The sequence below is a fragment of the Cucumis melo genome, chromosome 11 (genome assembly GCF_025177605.1).
Source record: "Cucumis melo cultivar AY chromosome 11, USDA_Cmelo_AY_1.0, whole genome shotgun sequence".
NCBI classification, from domain to species: Eukaryota; Viridiplantae; Streptophyta; class Magnoliopsida; order Cucurbitales; family Cucurbitaceae; genus Cucumis; species Cucumis melo.
In genome coordinates this window covers 32,740,891-32,752,513 of record NC_066867.1, presented here as the reverse complement: position 1 = coordinate 32,752,513, position 11,623 = coordinate 32,740,891, and the positions used below count along the sequence as shown (strand labels likewise).

At 35.8% G+C, this 11,623-nt stretch overlaps 1 protein-coding gene across 5 annotated transcripts; it reads right to left on the bottom strand.

Annotated features, from left to right (window-relative positions):
- Nucleotides 1-302: 302 nt before the first annotated feature.
- On the bottom strand, nt 303-10,485 carry LOC103498921 (pre-mRNA-processing factor 39-1). Of its 5 annotated transcripts, none has more exons than XM_008461736.3 (14): nt 10,007-10,485; nt 9,090-9,581; nt 7,418-7,527; nt 6,604-6,833; nt 5,837-6,004; nt 5,131-5,488; nt 4,486-4,629; nt 3,927-4,079; nt 3,736-3,852; nt 2,351-2,431; nt 2,101-2,250; nt 1,361-1,663; nt 800-904; nt 303-696 (listed from the first exon to the last, which is right to left on the bottom strand). In XM_008461736.3, exons 2-14 carry the CDS (start codon nt 9,544-9,546, stop codon nt 577-579), a joined length of 2,496 nt encoding a protein of 831 aa, XP_008459958.1. In that variant the 5' UTR covers nt 9,547-9,581; nt 10,007-10,485; the 3' UTR covers nt 303-576. The 5 variants fall into 5 exon arrangements, with proteins under 5 accessions (XP_008459958.1, XP_008459959.1, XP_008459960.1 ...); XM_008461737.3 differs by having other exon boundaries at nt 303-693; XM_008461738.3 differs by having other exon boundaries at nt 9,090-9,377.
- Between the last annotated feature and the right edge of the window lie 1,138 nt (nt 10,486-11,623).

The following is an 11,623-nucleotide window of genomic DNA, read 5'->3' as shown; positions in this document are numbered from 1 at the left end:
AAGCATTTAAAGAGTGCGGAAATGTAAAGAGCTTACTATTAGCTGACAAAAAAGATGGCATCAAAGTTCTAAGGGTGGATACGACAGACCGAAAAACCAAGTTGACCAATTTCATGTGTCGAAAATGGTCAAGAGCGGTTTGGTTTTTCCCAAACCAGCTGCGGTCAGTTCGACATCGGTTTGAATGGGAAACTAACTCCCGCCGACCGATGACCACCCCTTCCCCTCCAAAACTTGATTCTAAACCATCCATCAAAGCACCACATAATAGGCCTCTGCATACAGATATAACAACCAAACAATTTTCACAAGAAACAGTGTTGGTTGAATTCATTACCTCTCCTGACTACTTGGCAATGATAAATTCTGATATCCAAACCCCTAATCATTGGCACAACAAAAATTAAAAGACACGAAGAATTAGGAAGAAGATTCTAGAACTGTCCCCTACTTTTGTGTTAGCTATACTATACCATACCCATGTCCCTAAAAATCAAAGGTACAGGATGTAAGTAGATCGTATTCGTACGTAAGGGGAAAATTTTAGATTACAATTACGAATACTAATACCCTTTCTCATCCATTCATATAGTAACTCCCGTAATACGGCTGAGCGACTGAAGCCGTCTGCTGTGATGGTGCTACTGTTGCTTGCGCAGTTGGTTGGGCATAAGTCTGAGCAGAATACGCCTGCTGCTGAAAATTAGCACAATACGTCAATAAATACATAGGTGGAAGTGGTGGTGATTTATCAGAAAGCCTAAATATTTGAAATTCACCAGAGATGACGATTTAATACCTGGGCAGGGTATGTAGGAGGATACGTGGCGTAAGTGGAGGCTTGTGACACCGATGTTGACACTTGTGGATTCGTGTATGTGCTTCCATACCCACTATACGAGGCCTGTAATTAAGTAGATGGGAAGAAACACACGAGGGTTATTCTTTTTCTATTCTTTACTTTTTCGTCCATGTTTGCAGGAGAAATTAAAATACCCTCAATTTTCCTCATGAATATTGGAAATTGCAACCTTAAAATCAAAGCATGCCCCATATATCCAAAATGACTAATTATTTTTCTGGAAAGGTAGAAAGTATATGAAAAAAAAATAATTTAAAGGAACATTTTTAAAAGTAGAAAAATATTAAAACTATTTACACATAATAGCAAAAATAGGCTAGAGATGAATAAATTTTGCTATATTTTGTAAATAGTTTTAATATTTTGCTATTCATGAAAATTCTCCTGCACGGGTAAAAAACACAGCAAGAGTGATTAAATAATTTGTATGCAACGTTTCCACATAAATTTCATGACATGTATTAATTTTAAAACAAAAGGGATGAAAGATGGTCTTACCGATTGAGTATAACCCGGTGCCCATTGTTGACCCTGTGCTTGAGCGACAGGAGGCCAAGCTTGTGGTTGTACTCCATAGCTAGCTGCCCATTGATTTTGACCAGTTGGATAAACACCCATCAAAGATTGTGCTGGTGAAGCCACACTAGGATAGGATTTGGCCATTTTTGCTTTTTCAGAGGCTAAATAATCATCCGCAAGGCGTTTTTTCAGTTCTGATGTACTCTTATGTGAAATGAATAGCTTTACATGTCTGTCCTCAGCCTTCTTGATTGACTGAACATCTCCAAAGAGATTCAGAAACTGCAAAATCATTGATCAGCATGTTCAGCAAAACTCGATCCAACATATTTCAATGCTAGAAAGATTTCCAAATCAACAAAACGTAAAAAAGATTTCATGTCATGAGCATCTACTTCCAGTTTTCAGTATCATCCAATACAAATTTTCTTCCTTCGAAATACTTCAACTCAGTGTAGTTTTGTCCCAGAGTATCATACATGCTATGGAAATATTGACAACTCCAAAGAGACAGTGAGATCCAGAGTAAGGTGGAAAAACAAGAGACCTTTATAACTAGATAATCTTATATCAAACTGTCTCAATGTTAGACCGAAAAACATAAAGCAACAGTTAGTAGTATACTAGAATTGATTCTTCACATGTAACTTGCAATGAGTAATTACGCCTATCAACCCTCAAAAGTTTTTCCCCTGCAAACATGAAAACTTTATTCGTACCTCCAAGAAAATGCTCGATAACTCCTCCCTCATTGAAGCACTCACGACTGTCGCATTCTCTGTGTTGGGCACTATGACCTTTTCAACTAATGAATCTAAATAATCAATTCTCTTTGTCGTAGACTGAATTGCCTCAAAATGTATCAAGGCCTGGATGTATCATGGAGGCAAACAGGTATACATTTAACCACATGAAAACGACGCTTATGAGAGAAAAATTCAAATGTTTCAAATAGAGAAAAGAGAGTACCTCAATAAGTGGTTTGGACAATTCACCATGCTCAACTGCCTTATCCAGAATTTCTCTAGCTTTTCCTTCATTCTTACATACCTGTCAACACATTCAATAAAAAAAAAACACTTCAAAATTCAAGAAAGATGCCATTTCCAGCTGATCACATGCCCCAGGAGACTGTTCAATAGAAAATGAACAAGTACTAAAACTGCTTAAAAAATTGAGCACAGACCAAAGTGAAAATAGCCAGCTTCCTTAATTTAGTATGAATGGAACTTATTGATCAGCTATGGAATACTTCAATTAATAAGCCGTGCATCAGTATCAACAGAAAAATATCAATGGCCAGTAAAATAAATATTTGCAAATTTTACTAACTACAGCTACAACTAGAATATTTAGTAGCCCAATTTCCTAAATGGAGAAGAAAAATGAGAATATTAATATTCATTAGCGAGAACCACAAAAATGTGTATTGATTAAATTCCAGACAAATCCTATGAAAATACTTCTTACACAGATTGTACTGGTCTGAGTTTACATAAGAAAGTTTTTTAGCTTCTTTAACTCTTGGAAGAAAATTGATAACATAACCAGATTATTGAAGATCCTCAAGTCATCAACGACCAAATATATAGATAGAAGCCACAGCAATAACTACTCTGCAGAAAGGAGTTACACATAACTCAAGGAGTAAAATGACCCCAACCCATGGCCTAAAGAGACCCACACAGAATCATCCGCACCAAGACAAAATAGAACCCAAATAAGAAATGATTGTAGATATGATTAGCAGAGACAGGACATGTTCTTCTCGAGAGTATAATCAAGTACAGTGTTCATCGGTTTTTACGAGAAACATACAATCATAATTTCATTGATATTATGAAATTATTATGAAATAACAAAATGGCAAAAGAGCCATGAGAAACTGCATATTGCTATTCCATTCAGCTATAAGAGCAGTAAGATAGTAATCACAAAAATATGAAGTGCATTTACACCAAAACATACATAGATGTGTACAAAGTAGAGGCTTCATCCTTTCCATCCTTTCTATTGGTAAATTTTTTTTAATCATAATAAAATACTACTTTGAGTGTTCCTTAAAGATTTTCTCAGCTGCACCACATATCCTCCTCTCCTTGTTGCATCAAGAACCTTCCTTCACAAAATAACAATCCCTCTTTTTCTGTTTGAACTTTTTTGCTCTCTTGCATGTAGGCATACTGTAAGTCTTATGCTCCTAATTTCTAAGATCAGATAACTAAAGACTAATACTCACCATTCAAGTTAGAGGTGCAAAGAAGCAGTAACAAAAACAAGAAAAATCAAATGCAAAATGCATAATTATGTAAACAGACTCAGCAGTGCAGGGACCACAATTTCCGCCAGCATACCAAGTTCTGAAACCTTGAGTACTGAGCATATAACAGTGGTAATGCACGAGAATGTTCTTTCCCTCGTTCAATAGCAATAGCCTGTTCATATACAGAGTATGCATCTTCCAGGTTTCCCTAAAAATTCCAACCACCAAATTAGAAAAAGAACGCATCAAAATATGTATCAGAACTTATTTAATAGAACTTACCAAACGATGTTCCATATTAGCATGCTTAATAATTGCTTCAAGAAGGCCAGGTGAAATTTCACTATGCACAAGTTGATAGGACGCACGAGCACCAGTAATGTCTCCATTTTGCTCCTTGAACCGGGCAGCAAATAAATGAATCTCTGGTCGCCTCTGTTGAAAGTTTGGGAAAATGTCCATGTTAACATAAATCTAAATTTATTTACTAACTGAAGAAAAATTTCCCACTTCATGCACATCATAGACGACAACAATATCTCATGAAAAATGGGGTAGCTGTTGACAAACTTAGTCATGGGGCATCTATTATAATACAGCTAGCATACTTTTTACGGTCATATGGTAGGATTCTCTATAGCAAAAAGAAAGGAGGAACCACATGTAAATAAATATAAGGTAAAAGGGTTGGTACACAATAATTCTATGCTTGCATGCATGGAATGGGTAACAAGGAAAATAAATCATTAGCAACATATGATCAAGATTGGGTCATTCTTAGTCATGATAACTCCAGCAGTAATCATAGGTGATGAAAAAGGCAGATGCATCTGTTGCCTACCTTGACAAAAACTTGGCTTGCCCGAGCAAGGGCATTATTGGCAAGATCCATACTATCACTTGCTTGCATGCACAAAATATACCGTATCCAGTACTCAGGATAGTTGGCACAAGCAATCACACATCTCTCGTACAATTTCACCACCTGTTCACAAAAAAAAATTCGAGCAAAAAATGGAAAAACATATAAAACGGTCTTTACATTTAAATTCATAATGTAAAGATGTGATAAGAAACAGAAAAGAGATATGCAACAGAAATACTCCTCGGTAGAATAGAGAGGCCCCTCAAATATGAAATGAGGGACCCTCCTTGCATGACAACAGATGGTTAGGAAGATAAGATACCTGCATGCATAACATTGGAGTTTTAAAAAGAATAAAAAATTACTGAACAAACACATCATGAACCGAGAATCTCCACTGATAAATGAGAGTTTGAAGTACTTAGCCTTAAAGAAACCAAATTGAAGGCCCCTGCTTTAGTCTCAGTTCAAATTCCCGATTAAATAGTTGCTTCATCCAATGGTTTAGCCAGTAAAGCATATGATGCAGCAGATATTTTTTAACTGTAAGTCAATACATAACAAGGGACGACTAAAAACTAGAAGACATATGCATTTAAAATCTGAAACAAACTAAAGTACCTTATTTAAGTCTCCTTCTTGCTCTATAAAATCCAGGTAACTATGCCAATTGTCAAGCTCTGCAACATTTAGTGGCCGAACATGAAAGTAGGGCCTTCTGATAGCTGTTTCAAAACCAATGATCTTAGAATCGAACTCTTTAGCTTTCTTATAGATTTCTTCTCTAATGGCGATATACTTCTCCAACTCCTCTGCTTCTGTTAAGCCAGCACTTACAGTTTTAGATGATGGTTCTGAAGCTTCAGGATGACCTTCTTCCCCATTTACTTGATCACCAGCCTCTGATTGCACATCCACTACAGCCTCCTCAGAACTCTTCAATTCTGACAATGGTCGACTAGCAGCCAACTCCTTAAAACTGTACACATTTGCATAGTCATCCAAGGGGAAGAAACATTTTAGATTCCTTTCAAGGAAAGAAGTTTAACAAGCCATTGGCACAGTATTAATCCCACAGAACAAAAAGTTTAAAAAGTATCCATCAATCAGAATTAGGTTTTCCTTAAATAGAATGTAATTTGACAAAGAAAGAGTGCATAACCCAGCCTGGCGTAAAACATTAACTTGCAAAGTACAAGCAGTATATCTAAGAGTAAAAACTCAAAAGAACAACTATATTAACGTAGTTCAAAACCAAAAGATTTCAAATGGCCGAGGGAAATATCAAATTATCAGAACAAACACTAATATTGTGAGCAATACTAACCTATTGAAATAACGATCCAACTGTTGATTTGGATTTTCCAGTATGCGTGTGTATATCATGGCAAGGCGACCCCATTCCTGCTGCATGTACTCATATTCAATATATTTATCCCAAAGTGGAAAGGAGAGGTAATCTGTCCCAACATAAGCTAATCCTCTCTCAAAAAGCCTGAAACATGGTCAACCGGGAAATAGGTTATTATGTTAACCAAATCATCAAGTGATGCAAAAGTATCCACAAAAGCAACTGCACTAACGTTGAGGGTGAAGGAACAATTTACTCTAATAGCATATAACCCTTCTGCATGCTGCGTTTACCTTCCTAAAAATCATATTATGTCCGTGAATGAAGCAATGACAGAGGTCATCTTAGAGCATAACTGAACGAGATATTCCCAGCAGCAATTTGTATATTGATGCACCTCAGTGGACCAAGGTTACACAACTGCCGTAGTTCACTCATAACTACAGACTAAGGCATAAGCTACAATAGACGACAGGAGATTGACACTATTTCTTTTATTAAAAACATTTTAGAAAAGGCAAATAACGGTGTAGCCCCAATTCAAGGGAATGCATAATGGAATATGCAATTCCAATATACATTTCAATCAAATCTTTCCGCCTTACACGTAGGAAATCACTGGTACAGCCATCTAAAACGAGGTTACAAGCAAAAAGAAAAAGATTGTTATCAGGTCCAAGTAACTAAGAATTGTAATGGCACACCAGAAAAGGCACAAATGCAGTAGAAACAGAAGGCTATACCTTCTGATGGTCTCTGGATCTCCATATGTACCAAGCGTGAATATGCAGTAATGTAGCCAAATATCAACTGAGTAAGTAACCCCATGTACTGCTCGTTCATACACCTCAACAACTTTGTCGGTAGATCCAAAACGTGCCTCATGGTCTGCATACTTCTTCCAATAACCATAGCATAAAGGAAATTCTGCTAAAAACGCATCGTAAACTCTCCGGATTTTGAGTATGTTGTCCTGAAAAGAATTCAAGCAATTTCAGTTAAATTGGAATCAGACTTCTAGTAAAAATTAGTTGCCCAAATGAGCTCAACTAAATTGAGGTGTTTTTCAGCGCATCAAATTATAAGGAATCAATATAAAATGTGAAATCTTGCTTGCATATAAAACTCTTCAGATGTAAAAGTATTAGAAAATCACTGAATATTTCTCAGGCCTCTTGGGCAAATATATTCATTTACAATATAGCACATTTAATGATGAAAAAATCCATGTTACTTACGTCCACCATGATCACTGGAAATCATATTTAACATACACGTGATTTTCTGAAAACAATCTACATTAAATATCAGCATGCATGACCTAGACAAGAATCAAAACTTCGCACATCATGGAAAAATTTCACACTGCTTCCTCGACCATTACTTTGAAATATGTTAAAGACTACATCACGGAAGCTTTGTGGCAGCATCCATGTGATTGATGAAATTTGAGGGTAAGACTGCCAATTTATTCAGCCATCATTGTTGGTACTTCTTTACAAGTGTAAACATAAAATAATAAAACCATTCGACCTGCTAACATTAATTCTTGCATACCTCTGCCACCTTCTCTGTCTCTTCAATCAAAGAAGTCCATGAATTAAAATCTAAAGAATTGGCCCTCACAATGTTCCACAGTCTATCTTCCTCAGCAGATAGTGGAGGTACTGCCAAAACAGTTGGGGAAATATTAGGCAACACAATATCACAAGAAGTTGAGTTACATTTCTGAAAAAATATAGGCAACATAATAAAGTAATCACTGTTCCTGTTATCAGTAACCCTAAAGTGATTACTGATAACAGTATTGAAATAGAAAGAATCCTAGCAATGGTGTAACCTAAATATGCAGTATATTTTCTTCACAAAATATAAAGGCTGAGAAAAGTTCTTCCCCAGAGCAGAAACATGAAATAGGGATTGTGTCTAATGTTCATACCACGGTATTAAACAAAAGGGCAATGAAATGAAACAACAATAATGGGTTAAAATATGTGTGGAAGTAGGAAGTCATACTAACGACTGAAATACTGTCCTTGTTTTCTTTCATTTTTTCTCAATGAAAGCAGTTGTTTCAATAAAATTTGTTTCCTCATACATGCACACATATATGTATGTCTGTGTGTGTATTTGTGCGTGTATATATTTGAGTCATACTAATGACAACCAAAAAACCAAAAGAGATGTGCAGCAACATAAACCTAACTATTGGTTTTTCAAGTCGTAGAAGAAACACGTAAAGTTCACCCATGGTAAGTCAGAACCCATATTGTCCTAGACCCTAAAGTACAGCTAAACTAAATTATAAAGACAAAAACATATTAAGTAAGATTTTTTTTATAGGTAAATATTTCTCAAGGAACATACACATATTTCAGGTAACTCTGATAGCCTCATATTTTTCTTTTTACATAGGATGATTTTTTTTTAATGAGAAACGATAATCATAATTTCATCGACTTTTTTCTTGGTCAAAACAGCTAACTACGTTCAGCCATACCTCCTCCTTTCATCGTTATTGAAAGAGTCCTAAAACTATCCAAATAATAACAATAGTAATATTAATAGATGAATTCTCCTTTTCCTAATTAACACAACCAGAAAACCTATTTTGATTTTAATTATAGTTTTAATTTAAATTTCAACCACAAAGCCCAACATTTTGATCTCTTTTAGAGCATGTTATCTTCATTGCTATCTCTTGGTGTAAATTTTCTAAGTTATTCCATTCTTATAGTTTTGATTCTCTTTAGACCAACTGGAGATGTCTTTTGTAACTCCTTTGGCTCTCTCCCCTCTTTGGTAATTTCATTCTTCAATGAAATTGTGTGAAGGACCAAATTAAAGCAAAAATAAGAAGGGTTCCAGCAGTCGTCCAACAAAGTGTGAGTTCCCCAGCTTGCCTCAAGATAAAAAAGAGGATGGAAAACTAGCCAGGAAACTTTATTATGATATGAGGCTTAGAATTAAAATAATTGAATAAACTTTTTAATGTTTTTAAACAATAGGTGGACATATTTTTATGAAACAAAATGCAGAACTCTTTGTTGCCTCTCGAGGATATTTATTACTCTAATAGTTCAGAAACATAACACTTCTACATTGTGAGCCCTTCAAAATGCAGCACCTTTTACAATGACTTCTACATTTCCCCCTCCAAATTGTTCAATGCTTTTTGCTAAATGAAATTATCGAGAAAATGCAGAAAACTAATATCAGAGATACATACCAGAACCATCAACAAAGTGCTGTTCTTCAGGAGCCTCGTTGGCATTCTCAACAACATTTCCATTCTCAACTGATGAGGCATTGACTGATTCAGTAGCAACACTTCCATTAACAGAAGAATCGTGACCAACTAACGGTGCCGTTTCCATTGCTGAATTTTCTGATACAGCAGCATTCTGACTATGGTCGGTCACTACCACATCTGCCTTCATCTCGTCCACCTCAACAACATGATTTCCTTGCTGAACAGAATTGGGATCCGTAACATACGCATTACCATCGCCCATATCTGCAGAGGTACGTGAAACAGAAAAGTCTCCAGTGATCACAGATTGAAAAGCACCAGGATGAGGAATTACATTTGTACTGCTATCTGCATAGCCACTCGAAACATATCCAGCAGATGCATATCCCATGGCTTCAGATGTTTGAGCAACTACAGTTTCACTGTCCCCCATGCTTAAACTACAGAACTATTTCTTTGATAACCTAACTGCATGCATTTAAACAACTCTATCACATAGAATTGATGCGGAGAAGGGCATGGATAACAAAACCCAGACAAAAGGGATGTGGCTTTCAAAAATGCAACTAGTCCCAGAAAAAAAAAAGCAATTTCTAACATATTCCCGCGATACCCTTTACTTGAAAAGCATTAACCCCTGTTTCTAAACTACTTTAAAGCTAACCCAATGATAACACAAACATATAAATAAGTAGTTAAAAGAATATGCATACATGCTGGAAATGGAAGAAGAATATATGATAACAAAGAAATACAAAAGTAATAAGACAATCGGTAGAGAACATGACAGGAGACGAATTGAATGAATGTTCGAGCACAGACTAAACTGAATCTAGGGGGGAACAGTGGCTAAAGAAGAAAATAGAAAGAAAAGGGAGGGAAAAGGAACTTACCGGGAACCAGATGAAGATGAAGAAGGAGAAGGAGAAGAAGAAGAAGAGTTGGTGGAAAGGAAAACACAAGGCGGAATTGAGGAATTTGAGGGTGAAAAGGGGAAAGAGAGGGGAAATGGGAGAGGAAGTGAGAGAGTTGGTCCCTTCGTTTGATATTGAGAAAGAGAACGAGGCCTGGGCGAGGGTAATTGCGCGAAAAGGGTCGGGTTGGGTTCAGATTACCGTATTCCACTTTCAATTACACACTACAATGCCTTATTGGGCTGGACCTCTCACCCTAAATCGGCCCAAACTCATAAATGGTTTTTCAAAGTCTCGTGTTACATGAGAGAACATCTAGACGAGGAAGTGATAATGTGAAATATTGCTTCTATTCGATGAGATAGAAGACTAGGGTTTAGGGTTTATGAAAGGTGTGGGAAAGATTGAGGAGAGCTCGGGATGTCCATGGGTGGGATGGGTTGGGGATAGCTTTCCCGCTCCTCGTGTCCCACCCGGTTAGTTCCCCATGAAGATTAGAAAATTTGAGAAGATCGAGTTCTATCTATGATTATTTGATTTTTTATTTATAAAACAAATAATTAACACAAACTATTATCATTGAATGATTTTAAGTAGATGGTTGGTGTTTATATGATTAGTTTACATAGACAATTATAATCCGAAGATAAATTACTCAAATTTTTAAAGTTTAATAAAATAATTATCTACCAAAATATTTATATATACGATCTAAATTTAGTATAGTTCAAACATATCGTTTTCGTACACTAATTCAAATGTATTCATTGTTTTGGTGATTTGAACAATAAATTTTTTTAAAAATGTAAATAGAATATCTAGATAATTAAAATGATTGGCATAACATTAAATTACTATAGAAAAATAGTAATAACAAAAAAAGGAAAAAAATTCCACAAGACAGGAATGGAAGATGGGGCGGGGCAAGATCTCGATTAAATGGGGAATCCCTGCCCTCGTTCGAGTCGGTCCTCGTGGAAAAGTGGACCTCTCTTCTTGCAACGAGGGAAATTTTGCCTCTAGCTGATTTGTTCTTGTTGTCCCATCGTAGATAAACACTTTTAAAATATAAAGAATATTGTTGATGGCCCGTTCTTATATGAGTATGATTTTTTTTTTCAAAATATCAATAGATTTTAAACAAATTTAAGTGTAAATTTTATCTCTTAGAGATAGAACGGGGGATTGTGAAAAAATATTGTCAATTGAGTTCTTGAAATATGTCGCTCCATATTACACTTTAGTCCATGAGTTATCCAGGGTGTTGTTTCACTTTGTAAAATCTTTGGTTAATTTTCAAGAATACTTCAAGGGTATTTTACGAACATTGACCTTCTATTGCATATATTGACGATTAATTTATAATTTCAATGTATAAGCAGTAAAAGTTGTTGTCCACAATATTCGTCAACTACAGAACATTCTATCAAAAGTTACCTCGATTACCTAACACAAGAGAATTAGAGATGTTAAAATTTGTTTGAAGAACGTGTAGATCAACACAATAAACATTCGTATCGAAGTTCAAGTTGTGAAAGGTACATTGTGATGAGAATTATTAGGTGAATGGCCCATGGGTTTCTGATCAACCTTTTT

Excerpts from the sequence above, each read along its gene's own strand:
- LOC103498921 (XM_008461736.3), bottom strand. The coding sequence starts at position 9,546 with ATGGGGGACAGTGAAACTGTAGTTGCTCAAACATCTGAAGCCATGGGA. Across the intron at positions 3,853-3,926 it reads CTAATATGGAACATCGTTTG|GGAAACCTGGAAGATGCATA; the intron begins GTAAGTTCTATT and ends TGGAATTTTTAG. Across the intron at positions 2,432-3,735 it reads ACTCAAGGTTTCAGAACTTG|GTATGTAAGAATGAAGGAAA; the intron begins GTATGCTGGCGG and ends ATGTGTTGACAG.